This window comes from Globicephala melas, chromosome 1, assembly GCF_963455315.2.
Source record: "Globicephala melas chromosome 1, mGloMel1.2, whole genome shotgun sequence".
In the NCBI taxonomy this organism is placed as follows: domain Eukaryota; kingdom Metazoa; phylum Chordata; class Mammalia; order Artiodactyla; family Delphinidae; genus Globicephala; species Globicephala melas.
The window spans coordinates 144,022,448-144,048,432 of NC_083314.1; the positions used below are offsets into that span (position 1 = coordinate 144,022,448).

Below are 25,985 nucleotides of genomic sequence, written 5' to 3' on the forward strand. Positions count from 1 at the left end.
ACTACACATCAGCAAATCATATCCTATATTGTAATATTGTCATCCCCATTTTTCAGGAGAGGAAATTGAGTCCGAGAAATATTAAGTAATTTGATCAGAGTCAACTTAGTAAGAGAAAGTAAGAACTGGAAGACCTAATTCTCTCTAACTCCACGTTTTCCTTAAGAAAAAAAGAAAGGACAAACTACATACAATAGTAAGAGAATTAAAGTCTAAATTGGATTTAAATAAGATAATAGCTTTGAAATTCCATTTGTAAATTATTTCTATCATAGCTTTAACCTAAGAAATTTAAGCTTGAAAAAGAAATATTTTAAGACCTACAGGGGCATACATAATTCCATTTTTAGTTTACACTTTTGAGGGTAAAAGGGAGCTCTGCAACAACAGATACAAGTAACACTAACGAACACTATTACTTAAAGTTATGTACAATTCAGGAAAAAATTTTTAAGAAACACAAACATCTAGTTGCAATTATGTAACTTAATAGCATAGTGGCTAAGAGTGTGGCACTAGAATTGGGCTACCTGAGCATAAATATAATCTCTGCATCTGATTAACTGTGTAATAACCTTGTTTGCCAATTTAACTCTTTGTTTCCTCATCTGTAAATTGTGGGTGATAATTAAGGGCTTAAAAAAAAAAGTTAGCTAGCATCATCATTACTACTACTATTAATTCCTGCTAATTCCTACTTTAAACCAAACAATTTTCTCCCAAAGCATATGAGTGCACTACTTCCTTAATATCTTTGAGTACACCTCCCGCCAAAATTACTGAAACACATGTACAGCAATAAAAAGCCATTTTTAAAACTAAAATGTCATCCCTAAAAGAGTAAAAATAAATCAAATCAGCATCCTTTTCTATTCATCTAACATACGTATCGTATTTTGTGCTAGGCACTTAGCATATTCCTTCAATTAATCTTTTTTCCTTTTTATTTAATCTTCATAACAACTGTATAAAGCATTTTATCATCCCTAAGAAAATTTAGGTGGCTTGTCTTAAATCACACAGCTAGTAAGTGACAGAACTGGGAATAAGCCCAGATATATTGACTACTCCTTCCTTTATACCATCACAGCCTCTTCCTCTTTTTACACTGCTTTTTTCACTCATATCACTCTTACTATTATATATTTATTAGACTGTATTACTGTATTACGACCAGGTCTACATAGCTATTTTCTCTACTATACTGTGAATTTCTTATGGGCAGGAATTATAGATATAATTCAGTGTAGATCCCTAACACCTAGTAAGGTGGTAGGTACCTGATGAGTATCCTATACATATTTACCAAATGAGTGACTTACTTTCTCATTACATACATAACTTGTAAGTTATAGAAAAGGGGAGTCTCTCATTTGACTTTTCCATCTACTATTATTATTCAAACATCTCATGCCAGGATTGTAACAAGCAGCTCCTAAGTGGACTTTTTCCTCAGTCCCCCCTAAGGCATGGTTTAAATTTATTCTCTTTAAAGCTTTTAACTTTTCACTGTTCACTATATTAATTCCTCAAACAAAGCAAGTAAAATCATATATCAGCTATTTACATTATCTTCTTCCCTAAAGCATCTAGCACAACCTTACGCCTAAAATAGAGACTCCACATTTGCTTCATAAATAACAAAATCACAGAATTTTAGAACTAGATAGGATCTTAAGGTTTATTCAGGCCCCAATGGTCCAGGCAATTTATCTAAATTCACAAAGTGAGTTTACAAGTTAGATCCCTGGTCATCTGACTCCTAGTTCAGGGCTCTTTCCATCTCTGTTAAGGAGTAAATCTGCCTCAATGAAGAGAAATTAATTCACTCACTTAGAAGTAACAAAAATAATCTTTTAAAATATAAAATGTCAGAAGATACACAACACTGCCTGAAAATAATGCAAATGAAAACTGTTTAGGAGTCTGTACAGACCTACCCTGACAATGAAGAGTTCAGCACCAAGCTGTGCAGTTTGTTCTGTAGAAAGCTGCAAGCAAGCAGAAGACAAAGTAAATGTCCAAGAATTCACCAGTGTGAGTTTAATATCATTCACTGTAACAGACTCCAAAGGTCAGACTAAAATCTCTGATCAACCTGGAATTCCACAATACTGAATACAGCTTCAGTAAGTTACCTGGCTTACTAAAACCTCACTGGCACACAGATTTGGGGAAAAATAGTAACTGTCATGGGAAATAGTTTCCTACAGAAGATTATTCAACAAGAGTTCAGGCACCTTGGCAGCCAGGATGGAAATGATTGCAACTGCCATCCTTTGCATGTTTTGATCCTCATGGTTGCAGAGCCACTGCATGACAAGCTTGGCTGCTTCAAACCTGAAAACACACAAAGAGTTTCATGAATTAATCCTGGAGGCCCCAGGCATTTCCCAAAGCTCCAGCTGGGAACTGATGCTACAATTTAGGTAGGTGAGAAGGAAGGGGAAAATTCCTCCTAATTGATAAGAGAATAACAAGTGCACTTAGTGTTGTGGAGATGGTGTCATTATTAATTCTGACAACACTTTGTAAAGGAACAAGAGTTTGGAAAATATGGTCAAAAATATCTGGCATTCATCTTCTAGAATTACAACATATTTCTATTCTGTAGTGATTTCTATACTATAGCAATAATTTAAAGTATTTTCTGGGTTCCTCCCAGTACCTAGCACAATGGGAACATTCATTCATTCACTCCGAAACATTTATTGAGCTCCTGTTTTGTGCCAGATACTGTTCTTGGTGCTGGAGAGAGGGTAGTGAACAAAACAGAAAATATCTCTACTCTCATTAGAGCTTACAGATAGTGGGAAGACAGATAATAAATAAGTAAGTAAAATATATGGTTTGTTTAGGTACTGACATATGCTTTAGAGAAAAAAAGAAAGCAGGAAAAGAGAGGATATGACATGTGGAAACTTTATTAGTCCCCAAACATGCCCATAATTATGAGGTAATATAGCTTGGTAGTTAAGAGCAGATTCCAAAGTCCTCTGAATTTTGGGGTCGGAATTATAGCTCTATCTAATGTTAATGACAATAATAAAATAAACTATTTTATCATGTGAGGCAATGCAGTCAGGTCATTAAGAACATGATACACTTTGGAATCAGCCTGCATTCAAATATCACCTTCACCATTTACTAACTTTGGGACCCTGGGCAACTTCCTTAATCTCTCTGAACTTCAATTTTCTTATCTGTAAAATAATATGATCTTATTCCGTAGGACTGCTGTATATGATATCACACATAAAGCTTAAGACTTAGTACAGAACTTGGCACATACCAAATTTTTGATAAAGGTTAATTTTTTACTAGTATTGTCTTCCTCTGTGCCTTTATCTGTGCAGTTCCCAAAACACAAAACAATCACTCAACCAGCTTTCATTTTCAAGGCAATATGGCATGGATATAAAAAGTAGAAGCTCTGGAGTCAGTCTGGATTTAAATCTAAATTCTGCTACTTACTATCTTATCACCTTGAGCAAGTTACTAAACTTCTCTGTGCCTCTGTTTCCTCATCTGTAAAATGAAGATTACAAGAGTAACAATTTCACAGGACTGTTGTAAGGACTGAATAAGCATATGTAAAACACTTAGCACAGTGCCTGATACGTGCTTCATACATTAGTTGTTATCTTTATTATCTTAAATACCATCACTAACATGAAATCTTTAATGATCACCAAGCAGATGGAATCTTTCCCTCTTTGCTTGGGGGCCCAGTACACTCTGTCATCCTCTTCTATGAATGACTGTCTTCTATTATACTCATAATTCATTCATTCATCCATCCTTCGATTAAACATCCACTTAAGTACTAAGTACTAGGGGCAAGATTAACCAATCACCGTCTCTCACCACAAAGAAGCTCAATTCTAGCAGAGTGCACGGGCTACATCAAGGGCAAATGATAGCCTACCTTGAGTGATCTTAATAGCTGTGGGCCCAGCTGCCTGTTTTCTAAAGTTTTATTGGAACATAGTTATCCCCATTTGTTTATAAAGTGTCTATGGCTGCTTTGGAGGTACAACGGCAGAGTTAAGTAGGTCCAACAGAGCCCCAATGGCTCACTAACCTAGAACATTTATTATCTGGCCCTTTAAGAAAAAGTTTGCCAACCCTGGGGTAGTTTATAATTTTCTTTAGGAGATTATGTCTTTTCTACCTATGACTTCATGTGATCAATACAGATGCTCAATATATTTATAAAATAAAATTAGCAATCTACATGAGATATATGTAGTTATATTTTTATCCAAACTATTTATTTCAAATAGTAAATGGAATACTTCATTGCCTCAGCCATGCCAGGTAACAGTGTACTGTTACCCAAATAAAAATAATTCACAGTAAAATTACTGCTTGAGAAAGACATTTCTCACTAAATCATAAAGTATAAATTTCTTCTTCAAAATACCATCATTAAAAAATTATATTTTAAAGTAGTAAAATGAAAAAAAATAATAACCTGTTTAGCTCCCAAATCACACCTTAGAAAACAAGGAAACCCTTTATACTTACTGGAATACAGCTATATGGTCTCCCTTAACCTCTGCTTAAAAAGTTTCTTCTATAATTAAATATCAAATAACAATAATAATGAGGTATGATACAGAGAAAAGAACACTGGACCTAGAAGGCTTGAGTCTTTCTAGCTTAGCAGTTACTAGTCACAAAACCACTGGCAAGACACTGAATGTCTATATGCCTCAATTTCTTCAGCCCACAATATTGTACAGATATTCTAAAAACTATAATCAATATAAATTCTTATGCAAAGGGCTATGAAAACAGGGGCCAATCTGTTATCATGAACATCAAAGCACTAAATTAGAGAAAGTAGATTTAGCATTCTACAAGGCAACGCACAATCCCACCCACTTGACTAATTGTACACCACGAATATCCTGAATGGTAAGAAATGACCCAAGACATATTCTAGAATTCCATTTTGCCCCATTTTAAGTTCTAGTGCTATCACTTGCCTGTTAAATGGAACATCTTGAAGAATTCGGTCACTGCAAAGTGAAAGGAGGCAATTCTTCTGTAACTAAAGAACCAAACGGAGAAAAAAAATCCTGAATAAAATATTATTTTATTTTTTAAACAGGGGTAGACTCTATAAAAAAAAGAAAGATTGATAAAACACCACTTATTTCTTAAAACCTTTATTCTGCCCACCTCCTGTTCAAAGACTGACTTCCACTGGGCCCATATAAGTTTACTTGCACATTTTTTTTTTTTTTTTGCTGTACGCGGGCCTCTCACTGTTGTGGCCTCTCCCGTTGCAGAGCACAGGCTCCGGACGCGCAGGCTCAGCGGCCATGACTCACGGGCCCAGCCACTCCGCGGCATGTGGGATCTTCCCAGACTGGGGCACGAACCCATGTCCCCTGCATCGGCAGGCGGACTCTCAACCACTGCGCCACCAGGGAAGCTCACACATTTTTTAAAATCTTTTCTATTACGTGAGAACTAGGGTAATAAATAGGATAACTCCAGCTAATCTCCCTCCCTTCTGGTGGCCTTTGGGTGGGTCCTATTTTGTCTTCTGTTCACCTGGCTTCCAGAGTCCATGAACACCAAAGCCTAAAGTTCATCTAGTTTGGCAATTGCTCTCAATGAGGGAAGCTGGCTTTAATGACCCACTCACCTATCTGGGTTGCCATTTTTACTTGGTTTTGCACCTTTGAGTATTTTTTACTAACTTGCCAAACTGTTCAAATTTTGAACAGTCCTGTCCTGAGGACAGGACAAGTTTTGTAGTCTACCTATACTGCTAGAAATAGAAAATCCATGTCTTACTCATTTCTCTATCCCAGTACTTAAGTACTGAGTACTTGAATACTGAACCAGTACCTGGCTCAGAACAAAAGCTCTATGCCTATGCCTGTTTGCTGAAATTATCACTAACTCAAGGTCTAGGTGCAAGATGTTTTGTATGGCTTGCTTTATTTCCCTTAACATTTGGACTGAAATACTTTTAGGCAAGGAAAGCATTCTCTAGTTTTCTAATTCTCTATTGTCCTGCTCTCAGTCACATCATAAATTTATTACTTCACAGCCTCCAAAGGCATTTGAATTTCCAGCCTTGGTCTACTAAAATGAACTGTATGGAGGTGGGAGATGGGTAAGAGACACTAAAAGGACTATTTGAATGGGAGTTCCCATATGCTTACCTGCTGGTGATTGGGAAAATGTTCCATGGCTTTGAGCAGCAAATGGGTCACATCAGCGAGGAGTCGCACAGGCATTCCTGCAGCAAGATCCTGCTTCGTTAAGTTAAACACACAAGCGCTTGCAGCAAGTTGCACTGGCAAATTCATAGGGTGGTTTCTCATCCCAGTAACCACAAGCTGGAAAAAAAAAATTAATTCTTTTGATCCAACTTATAAATATAAGCTCTCTTCATATAGCAACATTACTTTGTTGATCTATAATAATTTCTAAGATGTCTTAAGTATCTTTTTTATCCTCACGTGCAGAGCCTAGGACATAGCAGTTACTCACCAATATTTAGTTCCTGTTCACCTGGTCAAGGCAGGTATCAAGTTGTTCATGTCTAGAGATTTTTCTGTAAGGCTAAAGAATCTTTTCTATTCAGGGAAAACATCTTTGTATTTCCAAGACCTAGTTCAGGGCCTATTATATGCTAAGCACTAAACAAATTCTTACTGACTTGAAGAGAGTAAACCAGTAGCAACCTTCACTTTCAAATTCCAACATTCAGTTCCTTAAGAACACTGCTAAAGTTAGAGTACCATAAAATCCATTCACTTCCCTCTGGCTGACATAACTACTTCTCTCCTTTTCCTCTCTCCTCATCCCCAACAAATCCTTCCCATTCCTCACTACTGGCTGAAGACCTTGCTTCCAGTTACCTTGAGAAAACTGAATCAATCATAAAGAACTTCAGATTCTCACTTCCACATGTACCTCCTTACCAGCATATACATGTGCATATGCTGTCTTCCTGCCTATTACCATAAATGACCTTTTGGGGCTCCTCTCTATAGGTAATCCCTCCACTTATATGCTAGATTCTTCCCTTCTTGTCTACTCAAGGACACTGCTTCAGCTGTTCTCTCCTTTCACTCCTGTATCAATTTTTTATTCTGTACTGGATCATTAATATCAGCATACAAACAAGCTATTTTTTTCTCCCATCCAAAAAAAGAAAAAAAAAAACAAAACCACACACTTCTTCAGCCAGCTACCACCTTTTTTCTTTGCTCTCCTTTGCAAGAATCACATTTCTCTCTGCATCATTCTCTAAATGAATGAATGAATGAATGAGTAAATATTTCAGATCAGGACTAGAGGTCTGGTCCTTTGTTACTCAGGTTCACAGTAACCAAAACCAAAAAATGATAATGCATATACGAAGTGCCAACATCCTCTGGTATGTACATAGGAGGTGACAGATGTTGGGGGTAACACCTTAGGACTTAAATGTTACTGGTTCCTTTCCAAACACCCCATTCTCAAAATCTAAGAAACTGGGAGGTTAAGGCATTTCTGGCTCTGACACTAACATTCTGTTACTTAACCTCACAGACCCTCAGGTACATAATCTGTAAAACAGGAGATAAAACTTATCTCTTGGGATTGTCGTGCCCACTAAACGAGGTATCAAATATAATATAGTCCTATACTCATTGGTTTCTAAACTGAATGTGCATAAGGATTATCTTGGGGGATTATTAAAATTTAGATTCTTGTACCTCATGAATTCCTGAGATACTCTAATTTTCCTTATAATTCCTGTACCCAGCCCTATTGAATCTAAATGTCTTGGCATGAGGTTCACTAATATGCTTTTTATTTTTATTTTATTTTTTAAAGATTTATTTAATTAATTTGTTTATTTATTTATGTATTTTTTGGCTGTGTTGGGCCTTCGTTGCTGCGCGCTGGCTTTCTCTGTTGCAGCGAGTGGGGGTTTCTCTTGTTGTGGAGCACAGGCTCTAGGCGTGCAGGCTTCAGTAGTTGTGGCTCGCGGGCTCTAGAGCGCAGGCTCAGTAGTTGTGGCACAGGGGCTTAGTTGCTCTGTGGCATGTGGGATCTTCCCGGACCAGGGCTCGAACCCTTGTTCCCTGCATTGACAGGTGGATTCTTAACCACTACACCACCAGGGAAGCCCCTTTTAAAGATTTTTTTTGATGTGGACCATTTTCAAAGTCTTTACTGAATTTGTTACAATATTGCTTCTGTTTTATGTTTTGGTTTTTTGGCCACGAGGCATGTGGGATCTTAGCTCCCCAACCAGGGATTGAACCCGCACCCACTGCATTGGAAGGCAAAGTCTCAGCCACTGGACCGCCAGGGAAGCCTCTCACAAATATGCTTCTTAAAATAAGCAGTATCCCAGACTTCTGATGGATAGAGGACCACATTCTGACAAACAATGTCCTAAGTAATCAACAAAATTAAGAATCCTCCTTTCTTGCCTTTCAAAAGCTGTCTTGGTTAAAATATCTTAATTGAGGAATAACGCAGATTAGTTACAAAAGCACAGGAGGTTCATAAATTGCATGGAAAAGTACCTTATAAAATTCCAATATTGTATTTCTTAAAAAAGCCTATATGGAAGCAATACAGGAGTAATATACAAAGCAGTGTCTTGATTCCAGTCATATATTCCATTTTCTACTATAGCTGGTGAAAACATATCACAGTGATTACTGGTTTTAGATAGTTAAATATGAACTTGAAGGCATTTATATTGCTTAAATGAGACTACTATAAAACTTCAGTAACACTATGCAACTATCTCCTCTCATTCTCATTTATGGCTAATAACTGAAATTATACATTATCAACCCCATTACAAAAAAACAGACTAAATGCAAATTTTCACTAATTTTCTTCACAAAACCATCATCTATCTAGGAAGACAATTTCAAATTTCTCATATGCAGTTTCTTATTCTTACCTTTAAAATTTCTGGTTTTGTTTTTTCCATCACATGAGTCAGGCTAAAAAGGTGAAATAGAGCTTCCCGGACAAAGAATGCCCGTTCACTGTACCGCTTCAATGCTTCTGCAATCTGAGTTTCATTGGCTTCTCCAGACACCTTTGAACATAGACAGAAGATGAGATTTTAGGATTCTTTTCAACCCTCTAACTGTCTCTATCCAAATGTCATTTGTGTGGATGGCATCCAGGGTAGCTTTGCAAAGCCTGAAACAAATGGGAATGATCACTTTCCAATCCATCCAGAAAAGTCATCCTATGGAGGTGTACATATGCTAAAGAGATGTATATTAGATAGGCTAAGACCCTACTATAAGTCTATGGGTAAAATTTTCTATCCTGTACCTAAAATAAATCTCAAGATATGTAACACTATTTATAAGGTCTTACTACCCATGATTAGGCTCCTACTGCCTCTTAAGGTAACCCTCTCCCCCTAACTCACAATGTTATAACTACAGTGGCCTTTCTTTTATTTTTTTTTAATTTTTATAGCAGTGTGTATATGTCAATCCCAAACTCCCAATCTATCCCTCCCCCGCACCCTACAGTGGCCTTTCTTTCTGATCTTGCAATAAGCCAAGCTCTTTCCCAGGAAAAGGCTACTAAATATAATATCCTCTCTGAGTGAAATCTTCCTCTCTTTCTCTACCTAATTTCTAGTCATCCTTCCCATTTCAAGTTAAATGACACTTCTCTAGAAAGGCCTTCTCTGACCCACCAATCTAAATCAGGTCTCCCTTGAAACACCTCCTTCATAGCCATTATCATAACCCCCCTAGTAGACTGACCTATTCACCACTGTACCTCAACAGGGAGCATTGTGTGTGGCTCATAATAAGCACTCAATAAATACTTATCAAATAAATGTATTAATTAATTTTCCCAGATTTATCAAGCTCCCACTCAGCATCAAGAGGTGCTGTTCAAGAGTAAGTTTATCCAGGAATTTCCCATTTATACAGGTTAATATCCTTAAACTGTGGTTCATATACCATTGGGTAATGAAATGTATATTAACAGGAAGTGGCTTTTTAGAAAAGTAATCCAACTAATGAGTAAAAAAAGAGGGCTTCCCTGGTGGCGCAGTGGTTAAGAATCCGCCTGCCAATGCAGGGGACATGGGTTCGAGCCCTGATCTGGGAAGATCCCAAATGAGGCGGAACAACTAAGCCTGTGCGCCACACTACTGAGCCTGAGCTCTAGACCCCGTGAGCCACAACTACTGAGCCTGCATGCCACAACTACTGAAGCCTGTGTGCCTACAGCCCGTGCTCCACAACAAGAGAAGCCACCACAATGAGAAGCCTGTGCACTGCAACGAAGAGTAGCCCCCGCTCGCCACAACTAAAGAACCCCATGCACAGCAATGAACACCCGATGCAGCCAAAAATAAATAAACAAAACTATTAAAAAAAAAAAAAAGAAACTTCTAGGGGCTTCCCTGGTGGCGTAGTGGTTGAGAGTCCGCCTGCCGATGCAGGGGACACAGGTTCGTGCCCTGGTCCGGGAAGATCCCACATGCCACGGAGCGGCTGGGCCCGTGAGCCATGGCCGCTGAGCCTGCGCGTCCAGAGCCTGTGCTCCGCAACGGGAGAGGCCACAACAGTGAGAGGCCCGCGTACCGCAAAAAAAAAAAAAAAGAAACTTCTAGAATATCACCATGATCCCCAATGAATAACTAGGTGTTGAGCGTCAACAACTGCTAAAATTCACAGAAAGAAAAACAACCAGACATTATGTACTTCCTTAATGAAAGAGCGTAACACCTGAGGGTCCTGCCAAAGGGATCAAACATGAGTTTGATTAAGCCACTAAATCCAACTACCAATCTGCAGAAAATACAAAGTCAGTGAAACATGCACTACAAGCATACAATCAAGAAAACCCAGGTTGAGGGAGACTCTACAAATCAAAGGGCTGGATTCGTTAATACACAAATTATAAGGAAAAGAAAGGGATGGAGAGGGAACTTATAAAAGATACTCAAAAGACATATAATTTTGAAAAATGGGTAAGATTAAGTGCCTAGAGGTAAACAGTTGGATGATAAACTATTTAAAAGAGCAAGGACATGATTATCATTAAAGTCTGGACAGAGATTACTTTTGTGGGGAAGGAGGGAGTTGTGATCAGCTTGTAGCTGACAAGTTCTATTTATTAACCTGAGTGATGGTTTCAAGTGTGTTCACCTTATTTTCACTCATTAAGGTATACAGTTGTTATTTATGGTCTTTGCATCTGTCTTATTTTACAAAAAGGTAAAAAAACACAAAAAAACACAAAAACAAAACCCAAAACCCTGCTGTTCAGAGAGAGAGAATCTTCTCATTAAGGTGGAAGACTGTCTTTTTTTGGCAGTACCATTATAAAAGGTGACACAAAAATAAACACTTTTAAAATATATTACACAATAACTAGGTTTTATATGAACATAGAGTATTCAGGCAGGAATATGCAGCTTTGAGGAAATGAAGAGCTGCATCATGGCTGACATTTCAAACACTGATAGGATATGCTACAAAGGTCTAATAAGAATTAGACTACAGTACAGATGTGTACCAAGTGACACAAAGGCACGTTTTGAGCATTTGTAAGATTGTAGGAATAACAGTGGAAGTTTCTTTACAAAATGCTTTTTAAACTATTTATGTATAATATACATACATAAACATTGGTCTTGACTATGTATTCACATATATAAGCAGTTATTGAATAATAAAAACTTTCCAAGTGTTCAGTTCTTTTGGAATTACCCTGAACTTTTTCTTAGATTTTCTCAGATTTGGAAAGACACTGAATTATTACATGAGATAAAAAAGACTGTATGAGGGAAAACACATTAACAATAATCTTCATCAGACTTCATCAGTCCACATTTGGTTGATTCCAACAGCTTTATATTAACTTACATGAAATGTAACCTCAAGTTACCTTTAAACATAAAATTAAAGAACTTTTTTTTTTTTTTTTGTGGTACGCGGGCCTCTCAGTGTTGTGGCCTCTCCCGTTGCGGAGCACAGGCTCCGGACGCGCAGGCTCAGCGGCCGGGGCTCACGGGCCTAGCCACTCCGCGGCATGTAGGATCTTCCCGAACCGGGGCACGAACCTGTGTCCCCTGCATCGGCAGGTGGACTCTCAACCACTGTGCCACCAGGGAAGCCCAAAATTAAAGAACTTTTGTTACTGGAATGTAAATACTCTAAACCAAATTTCATTGCCTGTATGTTTATTCAGTGATCAACACTTCTCTAGCCAGTGATAAACCCTCAAATCAAGCAATCTGGCTCCTGAAACTAAACGCATCTTCAATTCAATCAATTTCGTATGCTAGATAAAAAATAAAAAAAAAAAGAACAAAACAAAACAAACAAGTGTCTGTATGCACTAGTTTCTGCAAACAATTTAAAACAGAGAAAATATCCCTAACCACTAAATTAAGCCTTATTAATATTTAATATATGGATTAAAACTAAAATGTATATTCTAAGGAAAAACTTTCTTGTAGCACTCAGTATATAACTCTATTATAGCATTTCTTACAATGGATTAAAGCTATTTTTAAATTGGTCTGCCTCCTCTCCACGAGACTAGAATTCCTCAAGGGCAGAGGCCTTAGCTCAGACATCTTTAAAAAGTTCTTAGAGTTTTTTAAAATGGATTGACTCCTTTGCTTAAAAAAACTTATATGTACCTTCACTGGATGTTGATTACTGCAGTTTAATATAAGAGTCTTAGTTCTCAAGGGAGAAGTCTAGGCTAGAGATATAAATTTAGGAGTCATCAGCATATAGGTTTAGGGCCTGGGAGATCAGGAAGAACCAATAAAGGAAATTGAGGGTGAGTCCAAAAAGTAGGGAAAAAACAAGACAAGTCTGATATCCTAGGAACTAAGTAAAAAAAAGTATTTCAAGAAGGAGGACAAGATCAACTGTGTCAAATGCCACTTTAGATCAAATAAGATGACAACTGAGAATACTGGGTTTAGCACACAACCAGTGATTCTCAGGAACTGGGAACCACAGTTTGGTAAATAACCCCAGAGTCTAGGAATGAGGCAGCCAAAAAACATAAGAGTCCTAATTGTGGAGAAGTGGAAGGTTCAAGAAACTGATGCTTACAGATGAATAAATTGGGTAGGGAAACAGAGATGACAGAGTTGGTAATTCTGTGGTAAGAAAACCATCTGTGTTGGGACTAGAAACAGAGAGTAAAGGAAAGAACTAAGATTCTCAAATATAGGCAATGAGATGTAGTAGAAAGGACACATACCAGGCTCATCAGCTGGCTGTGACCCTTAAGAAAGCCATTCCCTCCCACTGAGGACAATACTTCCCACACAGAGTCAAGAGATCAAAATAAATAATATATATGAAAGTGGAAAAAACCAAAACTTTTGTTCTTATAACCACCCACTAACAGTATAATATAATGCCTCATAAGGAATACTGGGGAGTCACACTGTCTCTATTTCCTGCATCTTTCAGTGTGGTCTAAAAAACATGTAAAGCCAAAAATGTCAACCTAAACTAGTTTTTAAAGCATCACAATACTAAGACAATCATTTCAGACAAGATTTTCATCAACTTTGCTAACTTGGAAAATTCTAAACAAGGAGACAGAGCAATCTCAGCTCTCTTCCCTTAACATAACCTATTATTTTTCAGCTCTCAAATTAGTAGTCAAACAAATAATTTAAAAGAAACATCAAATTTTTGGCCAAGAGGTACATGAAAAGATGCTCAACATTACTAATTATTAGAGAAATGCAAATCTAAACTACAATGAGGTATCACCTCACACCAGTCAGAATGAACATCATCAAAAAATCTACAAATAATAAATGCCAGAGAGGGTGTGGAGCAAAGGGAACCCTCTTGCACTGTTGGTGGGAATGTAAATTGATACAGCCACTACAGAGAACAGTATGGAGGTTCCTTAAAAAACTAAAAATAGAATTACCATATGACCCAGCAATTCCACTACTGGGCATATACCCTGAGAAAACCATTAATTCAGAAAGACACATGCACCGCGACGTTCACTGCAGCACTATTTACAATAGCCAGGTCATGGAAGCAACCTAAATGCCTATCAACAGACAAATGGATAAAGAAGATGTGGTACATACATACAATGGAATATTACTCAGTCATAAAAAGGAACGAAATTGGGTCATTTGTAGAGATGTGGATGGACCTAGAGACTGTCATACAAAGTGAAGTAAGTCAGAAAGAGAAAAACAAATATTGTGTATTAACGCATATATGTGGAATCTAGAAAAATGGTACAGATGAACCTGTCTGCAAGGCAGAAATAGAGACACAGATGTAGAGAACAAACGTATGGACACCAAGGTGGGAAAGGAGGGGTGGGATGAATTGGGAGATTGGGATTGACATATATACACTAATATGCATAAAATAGATAACTAATGGAAAAAAAAATAAACATCAACTTTTGTGTATAGTTGAATAAAGGACAAAGTTCCAATGATCTCTATTTTTAAAAAAATATTTTAAAACAATGATTCTCCACTTTAGCTGCATATTACAATCACCCAAGGAGCTTTAAAAAATACTGATGTCTGGGTCCCACCTCCCTGTGGTTCTGATTTAACTGCTCAAGTTCCTCAGATGATTTTTTTTAATTAAAAAATTTTCCAGCTTTATCAAGATACATAATATTATACATGCATATATCACAAATACATCATGTAAGTTTAATGTGTAAAATATGATGAGTTGATACATGTAAATATTGCAAAATGATTACCATGATGTGGTTAGTTAACACATCCTTCATCTCAAATAATTACACTCCAGGTAATTTTAATTACAGTCAAGGCTGAGAATCACTGCTTCAATGTTTACAGAGGTAGAAACTAGATGATAGCAAATAAAGTAGGTGTTTCCTAAAGCCAAGATTTCAAAGTAGTAACAGTTCCATTTGTGAAATCAAACTTGTTTCACAGAGGCATTGTGGAACACAGATGTCCTACTAGCCTCAACTAAAAAACTTAGGCTAGGGCTTCCCTGGTGGCACAGTGGTTGAGAGTCCACCTGCCGATGCAAGGGACGCGGGTTCGTGCCCCGGTCCCGGAGGATCCACATGCCACGAAGCGGCTAGGCCCGTGAGTCATGGTCGCTGAGCCTGCGTGTCCGGAGCCTGTGCTCCATAACGGGAGAGGCCACAACAGTGAGAGGCCCGCGTACTGCAAAAAAAAAAAACTTAGGCTAATTCACTCTAGGGTCTGTTGGTGGTAAGAACAATCAGCAAAAATTGTACTGCTCAGGAATCACAACTATTAGAGGATCTTTGCCTTGAGAAGATTATTTTGTGCAGTGTACTAGGGACACATTCCTTTCATCCTTGAGGACACAGGTCAAGCTCACCTCTTCTGGGAAATCCTTCCGAAACTCCCAGTACACAGAGATAAGAATTCTTTCCCTTTGATTTTTTACAGTTCTTTACTGTCTGACCCACTTCTTAGGGAGTTAAGTAACACTAAAATAGTAATTTACATGTTTATATTTCCTTTACCAACAAGCCCTGTGCTAGAAATCTATCTTGTTCCATAACAAGTTGTATGTAAGTTCCTCAAACTTCTTGCTGCCCTGCACCTGGCTTATGTGACCTTGCGAAATCTGGCCCTGGCACCTACTTCTCCAGCCTCACTTTATCGCTCTGCAACTTCAACTTCTTACTCTGGAACTCTAGCCACAGTGGCCTTCTTGCAGTTCCTTGGATATACCATGCTCCTTCCTACCACACATCTTTTACATATATCATTCTCGCTGCCTGGAATTTCCTCTACCAAGCTACTCATCCATAAGATCTTCACTCATTCATCAAGTCCTCAGAGAAGCCTTAAACTAAGTCGAGTCTCTCTGTTAAACATTCTCAAAAGTAGCATTGTATATCTTCTAGATTCTTAGCACTATGCAGTTTAAAGCATATGTATGTATGCATATTATATGTTAATATATGTATATGAGGACTTCCCTGGTGGCTCAGTGGTTAAGAATCTGCCTGCCAATGCAGGGCACACGGGTTCGAGCCCTAGTCCGGGAAGATCCCACATGCTGCGGAGCAACTAAGCCTACGTGCCACAACTACTGAGCCTGCACTCTAGAGCCCACAAGCCACAACTACTGAAGCCCACGTGCCTAGAGCCCGTGCTCCGCAACAACAGAAGCCACCGCAATGAGAAGCCCGCGCACTGCAACGAACAGTAGCCCCCACTCACCACAACTAGAGAAAGCCTGCGCGCAGCAACGAAGACCCAATGCAGCCAATAAATAAATAAATGAATAAATAAATAAAATACAAAAAAAATATGTATATGAAATATAAATATATATATATTTAAAGCATATACCCATGACATATGAAACTTCATTGTTTGACTCCCTCACTAAATTACAAGCTCCATGAGGGCAAGAGCATGCCTGTTTCGCCTCACCATCAAATCCCCATGTCCAGCACAGTACAGAGTATGCACTTAACAAAATATTTATTGAATGAATAAAAAAGAGTGACTCAAAATAATTTCTTACATTCTATTTTTTAAAGTCTACATTTACAAATAATCTAAGAACTGAAATGTTTTAAAATGTTTATAACTAAACTTTCCTTCTCCTTTTTTGAAATCAATAATGGTTACACAAAAAAAAGGAACCCTCCTACACTGTTGGTAGGAATGTAAATTGGTGCAGTCACTATGGAAAACAGTATGGAGGTTCCTTAAAATACTAAAAATACTGTTACCATATGATCCAGCAATCCCACTCCTGGGCATATAACTGGAGAAAACTATAATTCGAAAAGATACATGCACCACAATGCTCACAGCAGCACTATTTTACAATAGCCAAGATATGGAAGCAATCTAAATGTCCATCAACGGAAGAACAGATTAAGAAGATGTGGTATATATACACAATGGAATACTACTCAGCCATAAAAAGGAAAGAAATATTGCCATTTGCAGCAACATGGATGGACCTAGAGATTATTATACTAAGTGAGGTAAGTCAGACAGACAAAGGCAAATACCATATATCACTTATAGGTGGAATCTAAAATATGAGACAGGGGCTTCCGTGGTGGTGCAGTGGTTAAGAATCTGCCTGCCAATGCAGGGGACACTGGTTTGAGCCCTGGTCCAGGAAGATCCCACATGCTGCAGAGCAACTAAGCCCGTGCACCATAACTACTAACCCTGCACTCTAGAGCCTGCGAGCCACAACTACTGAGCCCACGTGCCACAACTACTTAAGTCCGCGTGCCTAGAGCCCATACTCCGCAACAAGAGAAGCCACTGCAATGAGAAGCCCGTGCACAGCAATGAAGAGTAACCCTTGCTCGCTGCAACTAGAGAAAGCCTGCGCACAGCAATGAAGACCCAACGCAGCCAAAAAATAAAATAAATTTATTTTTAAAAAATATGAGAAAAATGAACTTATGTGTGAAACAGAAACAGACTCACAGACATAGAAAACAAATTTATGGTTTTCAAAGGGAAAAGAGGGAGGGATAAATTAAGAGTTTGGGATTAGCAGATACAAACTACTATATATAAAATAGATAAACAAGAAGGTCCTATTATATAACCCAGGGAACTATATTCAATATCCTGTAATAAACCATAATGGAAAAGAATATGTAAAAGAATTACTTTGCTGTATACAAGAAACTAATACAACATTGTAAATCAACTATACTTCTATAAAAAATAAATAAAATAATGCTCAAAAAAGATACCTTGTCATTTTGCTCACAGTATTCATTTCTAGGCCATCCCTGACTCTGCCCCCGGTAGGATCAAATGATACTTCTGCTTAAGCGGTATAGGAAGTAGGGGAAGAAAAATGGGGCTCTGGAATTAGACAGATGTAGATCCAAATATTGGTTCTAACTAATAGTAAATCATGGGCTTCCCTGCTGGTGCAGTGGTTGAGAGTCCGCCTGCCTATGCAGGGGACACGGGTTCATGCCCCAGTCCGGGAAGATCCCACATGCCGTGGAGCAGCTAGGTTCATAAGCCATGGCTGCTGAGTCTGCGCGTCCGGAGTCTGTGCCCCGCAACGGGAGAGGCCACAACAGTGAGAGGCCCGCGTACCGCAAAAAAAAAAAAAAAAAAAAGTAAATCATGTAATTTTATGACTCTGATTCTCACCTATAAAATAGAGTTAATACCTATCTATAGATATTAGCATATACAATATAAAGCACATATAGGATACAATGTATGTTAGAAGAATATTAGTTTTCCTTAACTTGTTATAATTCTATCCTTCAAAGTCTGATTCAGATACCATCTTCTATCAAGTCTAAAATTCTCCAGCTAGAAAAAATTTCTCCTACTTTCTTACAGCAACTTCACTGATCCTTGGCATTATAGTTATAACATCACTACTACTATCAGGCTCTTTGGAGGCAAATCCTATATCTTTTTCATCTTTGAATCCCAACCTGTATCAAGTCCAACAGATATTTCCTAAACGGAATTTAAACAATTAGGCATGAGAAACCTTAAGAAAAGCAAAATTTTACCATTTCTACAATAGACATCTCCTTGGAGAACTTGCTCTTCCATCAGATACTCAATTCAACAAGGAGCATCCCTAGTTTCTTTGAAGTGATCCTTTAGAAATGGTATGTTTAAGTGGTTCAAAATATCTAAACATTATCATCATGTGAACTATCATTTATCCAGGGCCTACTATAATGACTTCCACTTTACATATATAATTATTAATCTTCAGAAGAATTTTGCAAGGTACGAATCGTATCTATTTTATAAATAAATGTAAATTCAAAAAAGTTACAGCATAGCTTGCTCTGGGTTGTGAAGCAAGTAAGGTGGGATTTTAATTAGGACTCTAACTCTAAAGCAAGCCCTTTCCACTATATAATGTCCTGTTTCATGAACATGTTCCATGTGTTATTAGACATTCACCTTAATGGAGTCTTATGCAACTAAAACATTGGTCAGCCAGACAAAGGAATATATTTTTAAAGTCTAACCTTCAAATGTCCTTCGCCTGTGAGGAATTCAGAGTAGCCAGCGTCAGTGGCCAGCAAACCTACAAACTGCATGCTGGGCCGTTGTTGTATAAAGGCTTCGACAGCTTTATCTGTCACATGCTTCCTCCCAGAGACATCCAGGGAGACGAGGTTGGGCAGGATGTCCTTTTGTTCTAGTAATCGAAGAGCTATGTCTGATGTAAACTGTTTATCATCTGAAATATCAAGATGATTCAGATGTCTTAGTTCCCGAACAACATCCAGTATCTGGGTAGTTGTCATTTTTAAACATTTCAAGTGATGCATGGTTAGAGACTTGAGTCGGTCTTTGCAGGCCAGCAGAGCCGTGATGTCTGTGATCGAGGTGTTAGAAATATCCAGGCTCTCTAATCTTGGCAATGAGGCAACTTCAGCCAGGTCTTCATTATAAAAGAGAACATTGGTGATGCTTAATGCTCGAAGGCCAGAAAGCCGGCTAAAGCACCGTTCATAAGGATCTTCGAGTGAGAGAGTTAATGAATTCAGCACTAGGCACTGGAGATTTTGCTGGATCCATTTGTTACTGCCAAGCCCACTGATAATGTCTGTAATTGTGATATCAGCATTCACACCTGTGGCATCAAGTTCCACTAACTTGTGGTGGCAGAAGGCTTTCCGGAACGCAACGGCAGAGATCTTGGCTTTGCGAATGCAAGCTCGTTTTAAGCGCATCTGGTTGCCCCTAAAAATACCTACAGTTGCATCATTCAGGAGACCTAGGAAAAAACAAGCAACACTTTAACTTCAAAAAACGGTTAAAGGATAGCTAAAATTTCCAAAGCACTCCCATGTAACAATACTTCATTTAATTGACGTAACAATTCAGTGAGGTAAGAATATGATTATCTACAATTTATAGATGAGTAAACTGGGGTTCAAAGAAGTGGCCTTCCAGGCTTCCCTGGTGGCACAGTGGTTGAGAGTCTGCCTGCCGATGCAGGGGACATGGGTTCGTGCCCTGTTCTGGGAAGATCCCACATGCCGCAGAGCGGCTGGGCCCGTGAGCCATGACCGCTGAGCCTGCACGTCCGGAGCCTGTGCTCCGCAACGGGAGAGGCCATAACAGTGAGAGGCCCGCGTACCGCAAAAAAAAAAAAAGTGGCCTTCCAAGAGCACAGAAATAGCACATGGCAGAATCAGGACTGTGGTAGACACTATTGATTTTATTAACATTTGGTTCTCCTCCCCTTCCTGGACACACGGACAACTACGTTTCCCAACCTACCCTTGGACTTAGATGGGGCTATGTGCCTAGATCTAGCCAATGGTATACCAGAGCCAAGTACACAGTATCATGAAAGCAAAGAAAAGGAAATAATCCATGATGCCTGGAGATCTGAAAAAGACTTCATGGAAAAGGTGATCTTTGAGAAAGTCCTTCAAAGATGAAGGAAAAGTTCAAAGATAGAGAAAGAAGGTGAGGGGAATTAAATGAAGAATAAACAGCATCAGCAAAGCCTTAGAATACCTATGGCAAATCATTATGCTGTACACATGAAACTAATACAATGTTACGTGTCAATTATATCTCAATTTAAAAAATGGAAAAAAAAACAGCCTTAGAGATGTGAAAGCCCAGCACACAGTTAGAAAACAACAAGTAGTTCTACACTGCTTGAACATAAGAAACAGCTAGAGCTATAAGGTGTCTCCCTGGTAAAGAGAGGAAAAAGAATATAGGGGAAAACCTAGATATGAGTGAGAACATGGTACGTTTCTGGAAATTTAAGTATGGAAGTGGGAAGAGAAAAGAAATGAGGCTAGATCACTCTGAAAGGTGAAGAGAAGAAACCAGACCAGCTAGGGGTCTTGGAACACGAAGAACAATACGTTGGATACTGGGTTTTTTCCTTGCACCATACATCCCAGGCTTAAAGTCAAAGAAGTGGACAATTGGTAAATACCAACAAGCACACACAAAAGTAGCTCCCCCCCAAAATCTGCTCACTCTAGCCAAAGTATCAGGAATGGGGCAGCCTAGCAAGGCAGGCAACTTTTAGACAGTAACTACTTTACTTCAGTCAAACACCAAAGAAAAAACTGTGGCCACACCCTCATCCACACCAGCAAATGCCAAGAGGGGAACCTAGACTTTCAACCTTGCTGTAACTAGTTGCCCCAGTCTCCCCACAGGGAGGTGTTACAGAAGGCTGAGTAGGGAGCCAGGACTTTCACGTCCATCTGGCAGTAATGAGGTGCTCCTCCCCCTCAGTGCTGGAGTGGTGTCAAAGGAAGCCTAGTAGAGAGTCGAGACTTCATCACTGCCCAACAGTAAGTAATGAGGTCACCTCACCCCAACATGCTGTCAGTGGAGGCCAACTGAAGAAGAGAAATGAGGTACTCATACCTCCGTCAGCTAGGGCAGTATCAGTAGAGACCTAGTGGGGAAACAGAACGCCAATCCCCTACACAGCAATAATGAGGAGCCCCAAGTCTTGGGTGTCAACAGAAGTCAAGTGGGGAACCAGAATATTATCCCAATCTGGCGATAACAAGGCAGTGCCTCCACCTTCCACTGCTAAAGTGGTGTCAGAAACACAGACTAAAACAGTAGTGTCATGTAGTCTCCAAAACAGTAGTCTCCAAAATGTCCAGATTTCAATAAAAATTCACTCATCATACAAAGGACCAGTACGATCTCAAACTGAAAAAAGACAATCTATAGATGTCAACACTGAAATAACAGAAATGTTACAATTATTTTATGAAGATTTTAAAGGAGCCATCATAAAAAACCTAAAGTGTGCTTGAAACATGCTTGAAACAAATGGAAAACAAAAAGCCTCAAAAAAGAAATAGAAGATATAAAGAAGAACCAAAGGGAGGGCTTCCCTGGTGGTGCAGTGGTTAAGAATCCGCGTGTCAATGCAGGGGACACGGGTTTGAGCCCTGGTCTGGGAAGATCCCTCGTGCAGCAGAGCAACTAAGCCCATGCGCCACAACTACTGAGCCTGCACTCTAGACCCCATGAGCCGCAACTACTGAGCCCGCATGCCACAACTACTGAAGCCTGCGCGCCCAGAGCCCATGCTCTGCAACAAAGAGAAGCCACTGTAATGAGAAGTCCACGCACCAAAACTAGGAGTAGCCCCCACTTACCACAACTAGAGAAAGCCCACGTGCAGCAATGAAGACCCAATGCAGCCAAAAATAAATAAATAAAATAAACAAAGGAAAATTTTAGAATTGAAAAATACAGTAATGGCTGGGCTAAACAACAGAACAGAAGGAACAGAAGAAAGAATCAGTGAACTAAAAGATAAAAAAATAGAAATTACCCAAACCTAAAGAACAAGAAATAAAAATAGACTAAAAAAAAAAAAAAAATGGAACAGAGCTATTTGTCCCAGAGGAGAAACAGGGTAGGGTTGAAAAAGTATTTGAAGAAATAATGGCTACATACCTATCAAAATGACTGAAATAAAAAATAGTAATAACACCAAATGCTGGCAAAATGCAGAGAAACTGGGTCAGTCTTATATAGTTACGAGTGTAAAATGGCGAAGCCACTTTGGAAACAGTTTGGCAGTTTTTTAAAACCTAAACATGCAACTACCATGGAACCCAACAGTAGCACTCCTGGGTATTTATCCCAAAGAAATTAAAACTTATGTCCAAATAAGACCTGTACATGGATGATTACAGCATTATAATATTCATCATATTAGATATTATATTCACAATAGCTAATAGATATTATATTCATAATAGCTAATAGTTAGATATTATATTCATAATAGCTAAATAGCATTATCATTAGGTGGTAAAATTCTTATTCTGATTCCTAGCTTTTATCCACACATTTCCTGGAAGATTTTTAGCTTTGAGACAACAGACACAATGAGCAAAGATTATGACAAGAGAATCACAGAACCAAATAAGTAAAACTCTTTAGTAATAGTCTTATTTTAATAAGGATTGCCACCAATATCATTAATCCTTTAAGTCAGGTAAATAAGTAAAATTTTTTAATGTAAATAAATTATTTTTTTAAATCATTATGCTATTAGAAAAAATATATTATCAATTTTAAAAGCATTCATAGGGAATTCCCTGTTGGTCCAGTGGTTAGGACTCCACGCTCTCACTGCCAGGGGCCTGGGTTTGATCCCTGGTCAGGAAACTAGGAACCCACAAGCCGCATGGCACAGCAAAAAAGAAAAAAAAAATTCACAGAACAACTTTTTTCCCATTTTATTATGAAAATTTTCAAACACACAAACATTTACCAAACAACTTTTTAAAACTGTGACAAGAATTTGTTCTTTTGCATATTAGCAGTATCCACTCCTGACTGAAGGTGGATATGATTTTTACAAAGAGATTAAATAATTCAGAACACTTTTTGGTGAAAAAGGCAGGTAATCACACTGGGGAAACACAAATGGGGACAGCACATTGTTTCTCTGACTCTCACTTTCCTCATCTGAAGGCAGTTTGAAAAACAGAGGTAGAAAACACATTTTGATCAAGCATATAGCCTCCCCAAGACATTACTCTGGAGGACAATTATTTAGTTACATTTACTTAAAAACTACTTTCATTATTTTATCCATATAAAGCATTTGCCACAGTCCCTGGTATATAATAGGCATTCAATAAATGTTAGCTGCTATTATTAACCAATAGTAGTCATATTTCAAAAGGAATCTGGCAAAGTTAAAACTTCAGTTAACATTTATTCTTTTGATTGACAAGACCAGTTATATATATAAATATTTAAATTGAGCTTGGTAAGTGTAATCATTCAATTGAGACCAGAAAGAAATGTTAGCACTGGCATGATCTCTTAAATTGTTGTGCAGCTTTGTAGGGGACCTTTAACTTTTTTTTTTTTTTTTGCAGTACGCGGGCCTCTCACTGTTGTGGCCTCTCCCGTTGCGGAGCACAGGCTCCGGACGCACAGGCTCAGCGGCCATGGCTCACTGGCCGAGCCGCTCTGCGGCATGTGGGATCCTCCCAGACTGGGGCACGAACCCGTGTCCCCTGCATCAGCAGGCGGACTCTCAACCACTGTGCCACCAGGGAAGCCCAGGGACCTCTAACTTTAACATGGATAATATCTACTGAAATTTACCCTAGTTCCTTTGGCAGGTTGGAAGAATTCAAAGACACTACAGACTTGAGCAGCTTAGTGAAAACCAAGGAATGTAGGTATCTTCTTCTTCCCTAAATTATTCCAAAATACCTCAATTACAGCCTTATTTCTCCCACCTTTCCTTGGAATGCATTATCTGCATTTGTGTTCGCTCTCCTCCTTCTCTCTCTCCCTCTCCCTCCCTCCCTCTCTCCCTCTCTCCCTCTCTCCCTCTCTCTCCCTCTCCCTCCCTCCCTCCCTCTCTCTCTCTCTCTCCCTCCCTCCCTCCCTCTCTCTCTCTCTCTATATGCCAGATAATGGTATACACTTTTGCTGCGACTTTAAGTATACATAATAAATTTATATATTTATATTTAATATTTAATAAAATATAATATTTATAAATATATTTATGTTATCGGATTGTCCACAAAGTTTGTTCGGGTTTTCTGTAAGATGTTTTGGCCAACTCAATAGATGTGTATGTGTCTGTGTGTATCTACATATTTAAAGTCACAACAAAAGTGTATACCATCATCAGGCATCTAGGAGCAGGAATACCTCTAATGTAGGTATAGGAAGGTTGTGTGGCAGTGAAAATAGCATAGATTTAGAATCAAACAGATCTGCATTTGAACCACGACAGTTATTAACACTGTGACTCTTAACAAGTTACATCTCTGAACCTCAGTTTCCTTATCTGTATATAAATTGGATAAAAATAGCTATGTTACAGGTTTTTGAGAAAAGTCAAATTCAAGAAAAGCATATAAAACGCTTGACATTATTACATGCAAGAGGCAATCAATAAATGATAATTATCGTTACTGCCACATTTTCATTCTATTTTATAGTTGTGGGAAAATTGTGTTTCTTACTTGTAAGAGTTCATACACCCTAAATATATAAAGGCATTATATCTCTTTCAACTTAAAACTTATATAGAGGTAACAAAAATTATCAATATACATAACCAGAATTTCACAGATAAATCTTTCATAATTTATTTTCAGAATTTGTTCTTAAAAACAGAAGTAATAAATTAGCTATGATTTCCCATTTCAAAGGTCAAAAGCAGAAACTAGTTTTTCCATAGTAGTATTTATTGATTTTCCTGCTGCCAAATGGTAATGTAAGGTGTTTTAGATCAGCAGACTTCTAAACTGCTATTTTGGAAGAGAAGTTATTTTTGCCTTGAGAATGGCTCCTCAAAACAAAACAATATAGAAGAAACAAACAAAAAAATGATTTGCCACATTAGAAAATAAAAATGCTTATCACAAATTATAAAGTAAGTGGCAGGATTGGCAAAAATAAATGAATTCCTTTTCCTAGAATTAGGGTTTTCTGTTATTTCTACGAAAATCATTAAATGGCCACAGTAGCACTTCAAAATTCAATGCCAATTAACAGCACATAATTTTTGTTTCCTCTATTTATTTCATTTCTTACCATGAAAAGCCATGGTCTGAAGCAGCCGATCAGCCACCTCCTGTGGGAATACTCCAGGTTCCTGCAGACACAGTGTTCCATCTTGCCTTGCTGAGCAGAACTTCTCAAGGTGAGTAGTCAGGAAATTCAAGCAGATATCAAGTAAGGAATAAGGAGATGCCTCCTCCTTGGAGCCCAGGAAGAAACAAAGGGAAAACAAAAGCCAACAAGTTAGTTTCCAGAAAAGTGGAGAACAAAATATTCATTTCCTTGTTCAACAAGTACTTTTATTCAAATGTCTACCTTGTGCTAGATACCGTGTTAGACAGTGGGAATACAACATGTGGTCCATGTTCTCAAGAAGCAGGAAAAGAGAAACATTTAAACAAATATTTACATAAAGTCTATTAAATACTAAATA

The 25,985-nt window shown here is 38.3% G+C and overlaps 1 protein-coding gene across 1 annotated transcript in view; it reads right to left on the bottom strand.

The window, feature by feature from the left end:
• ZYG11B (zyg-11 family member B, cell cycle regulator) overlaps nt 1–25,985 on the bottom strand; it is an 80,390-nt gene that overhangs the window by 30,729 nt on the left and 23,676 nt on the right. Inside the window, exons 2-8 of the mRNA XM_030870157.2 lie at nt 25,586–25,751; nt 19,018–19,772; nt 8,945–9,085; nt 6,189–6,365; nt 4,995–5,059; nt 2,241–2,340; nt 1,941–1,991 (exon numbers count right to left, since the gene is read on the bottom strand). Coding sequence (XP_030726017.1) covers nt 1,941–1,991; nt 2,241–2,340; nt 4,995–5,059; nt 6,189–6,365; nt 8,945–9,085; nt 19,018–19,772; nt 25,586–25,751 — 1,455 coding nt within the window. The remainder of the gene's footprint in view (nt 1–1,940; nt 1,992–2,240; nt 2,341–4,994; nt 5,060–6,188; nt 6,366–8,944; nt 9,086–19,017; nt 19,773–25,585; nt 25,752–25,985) is intronic.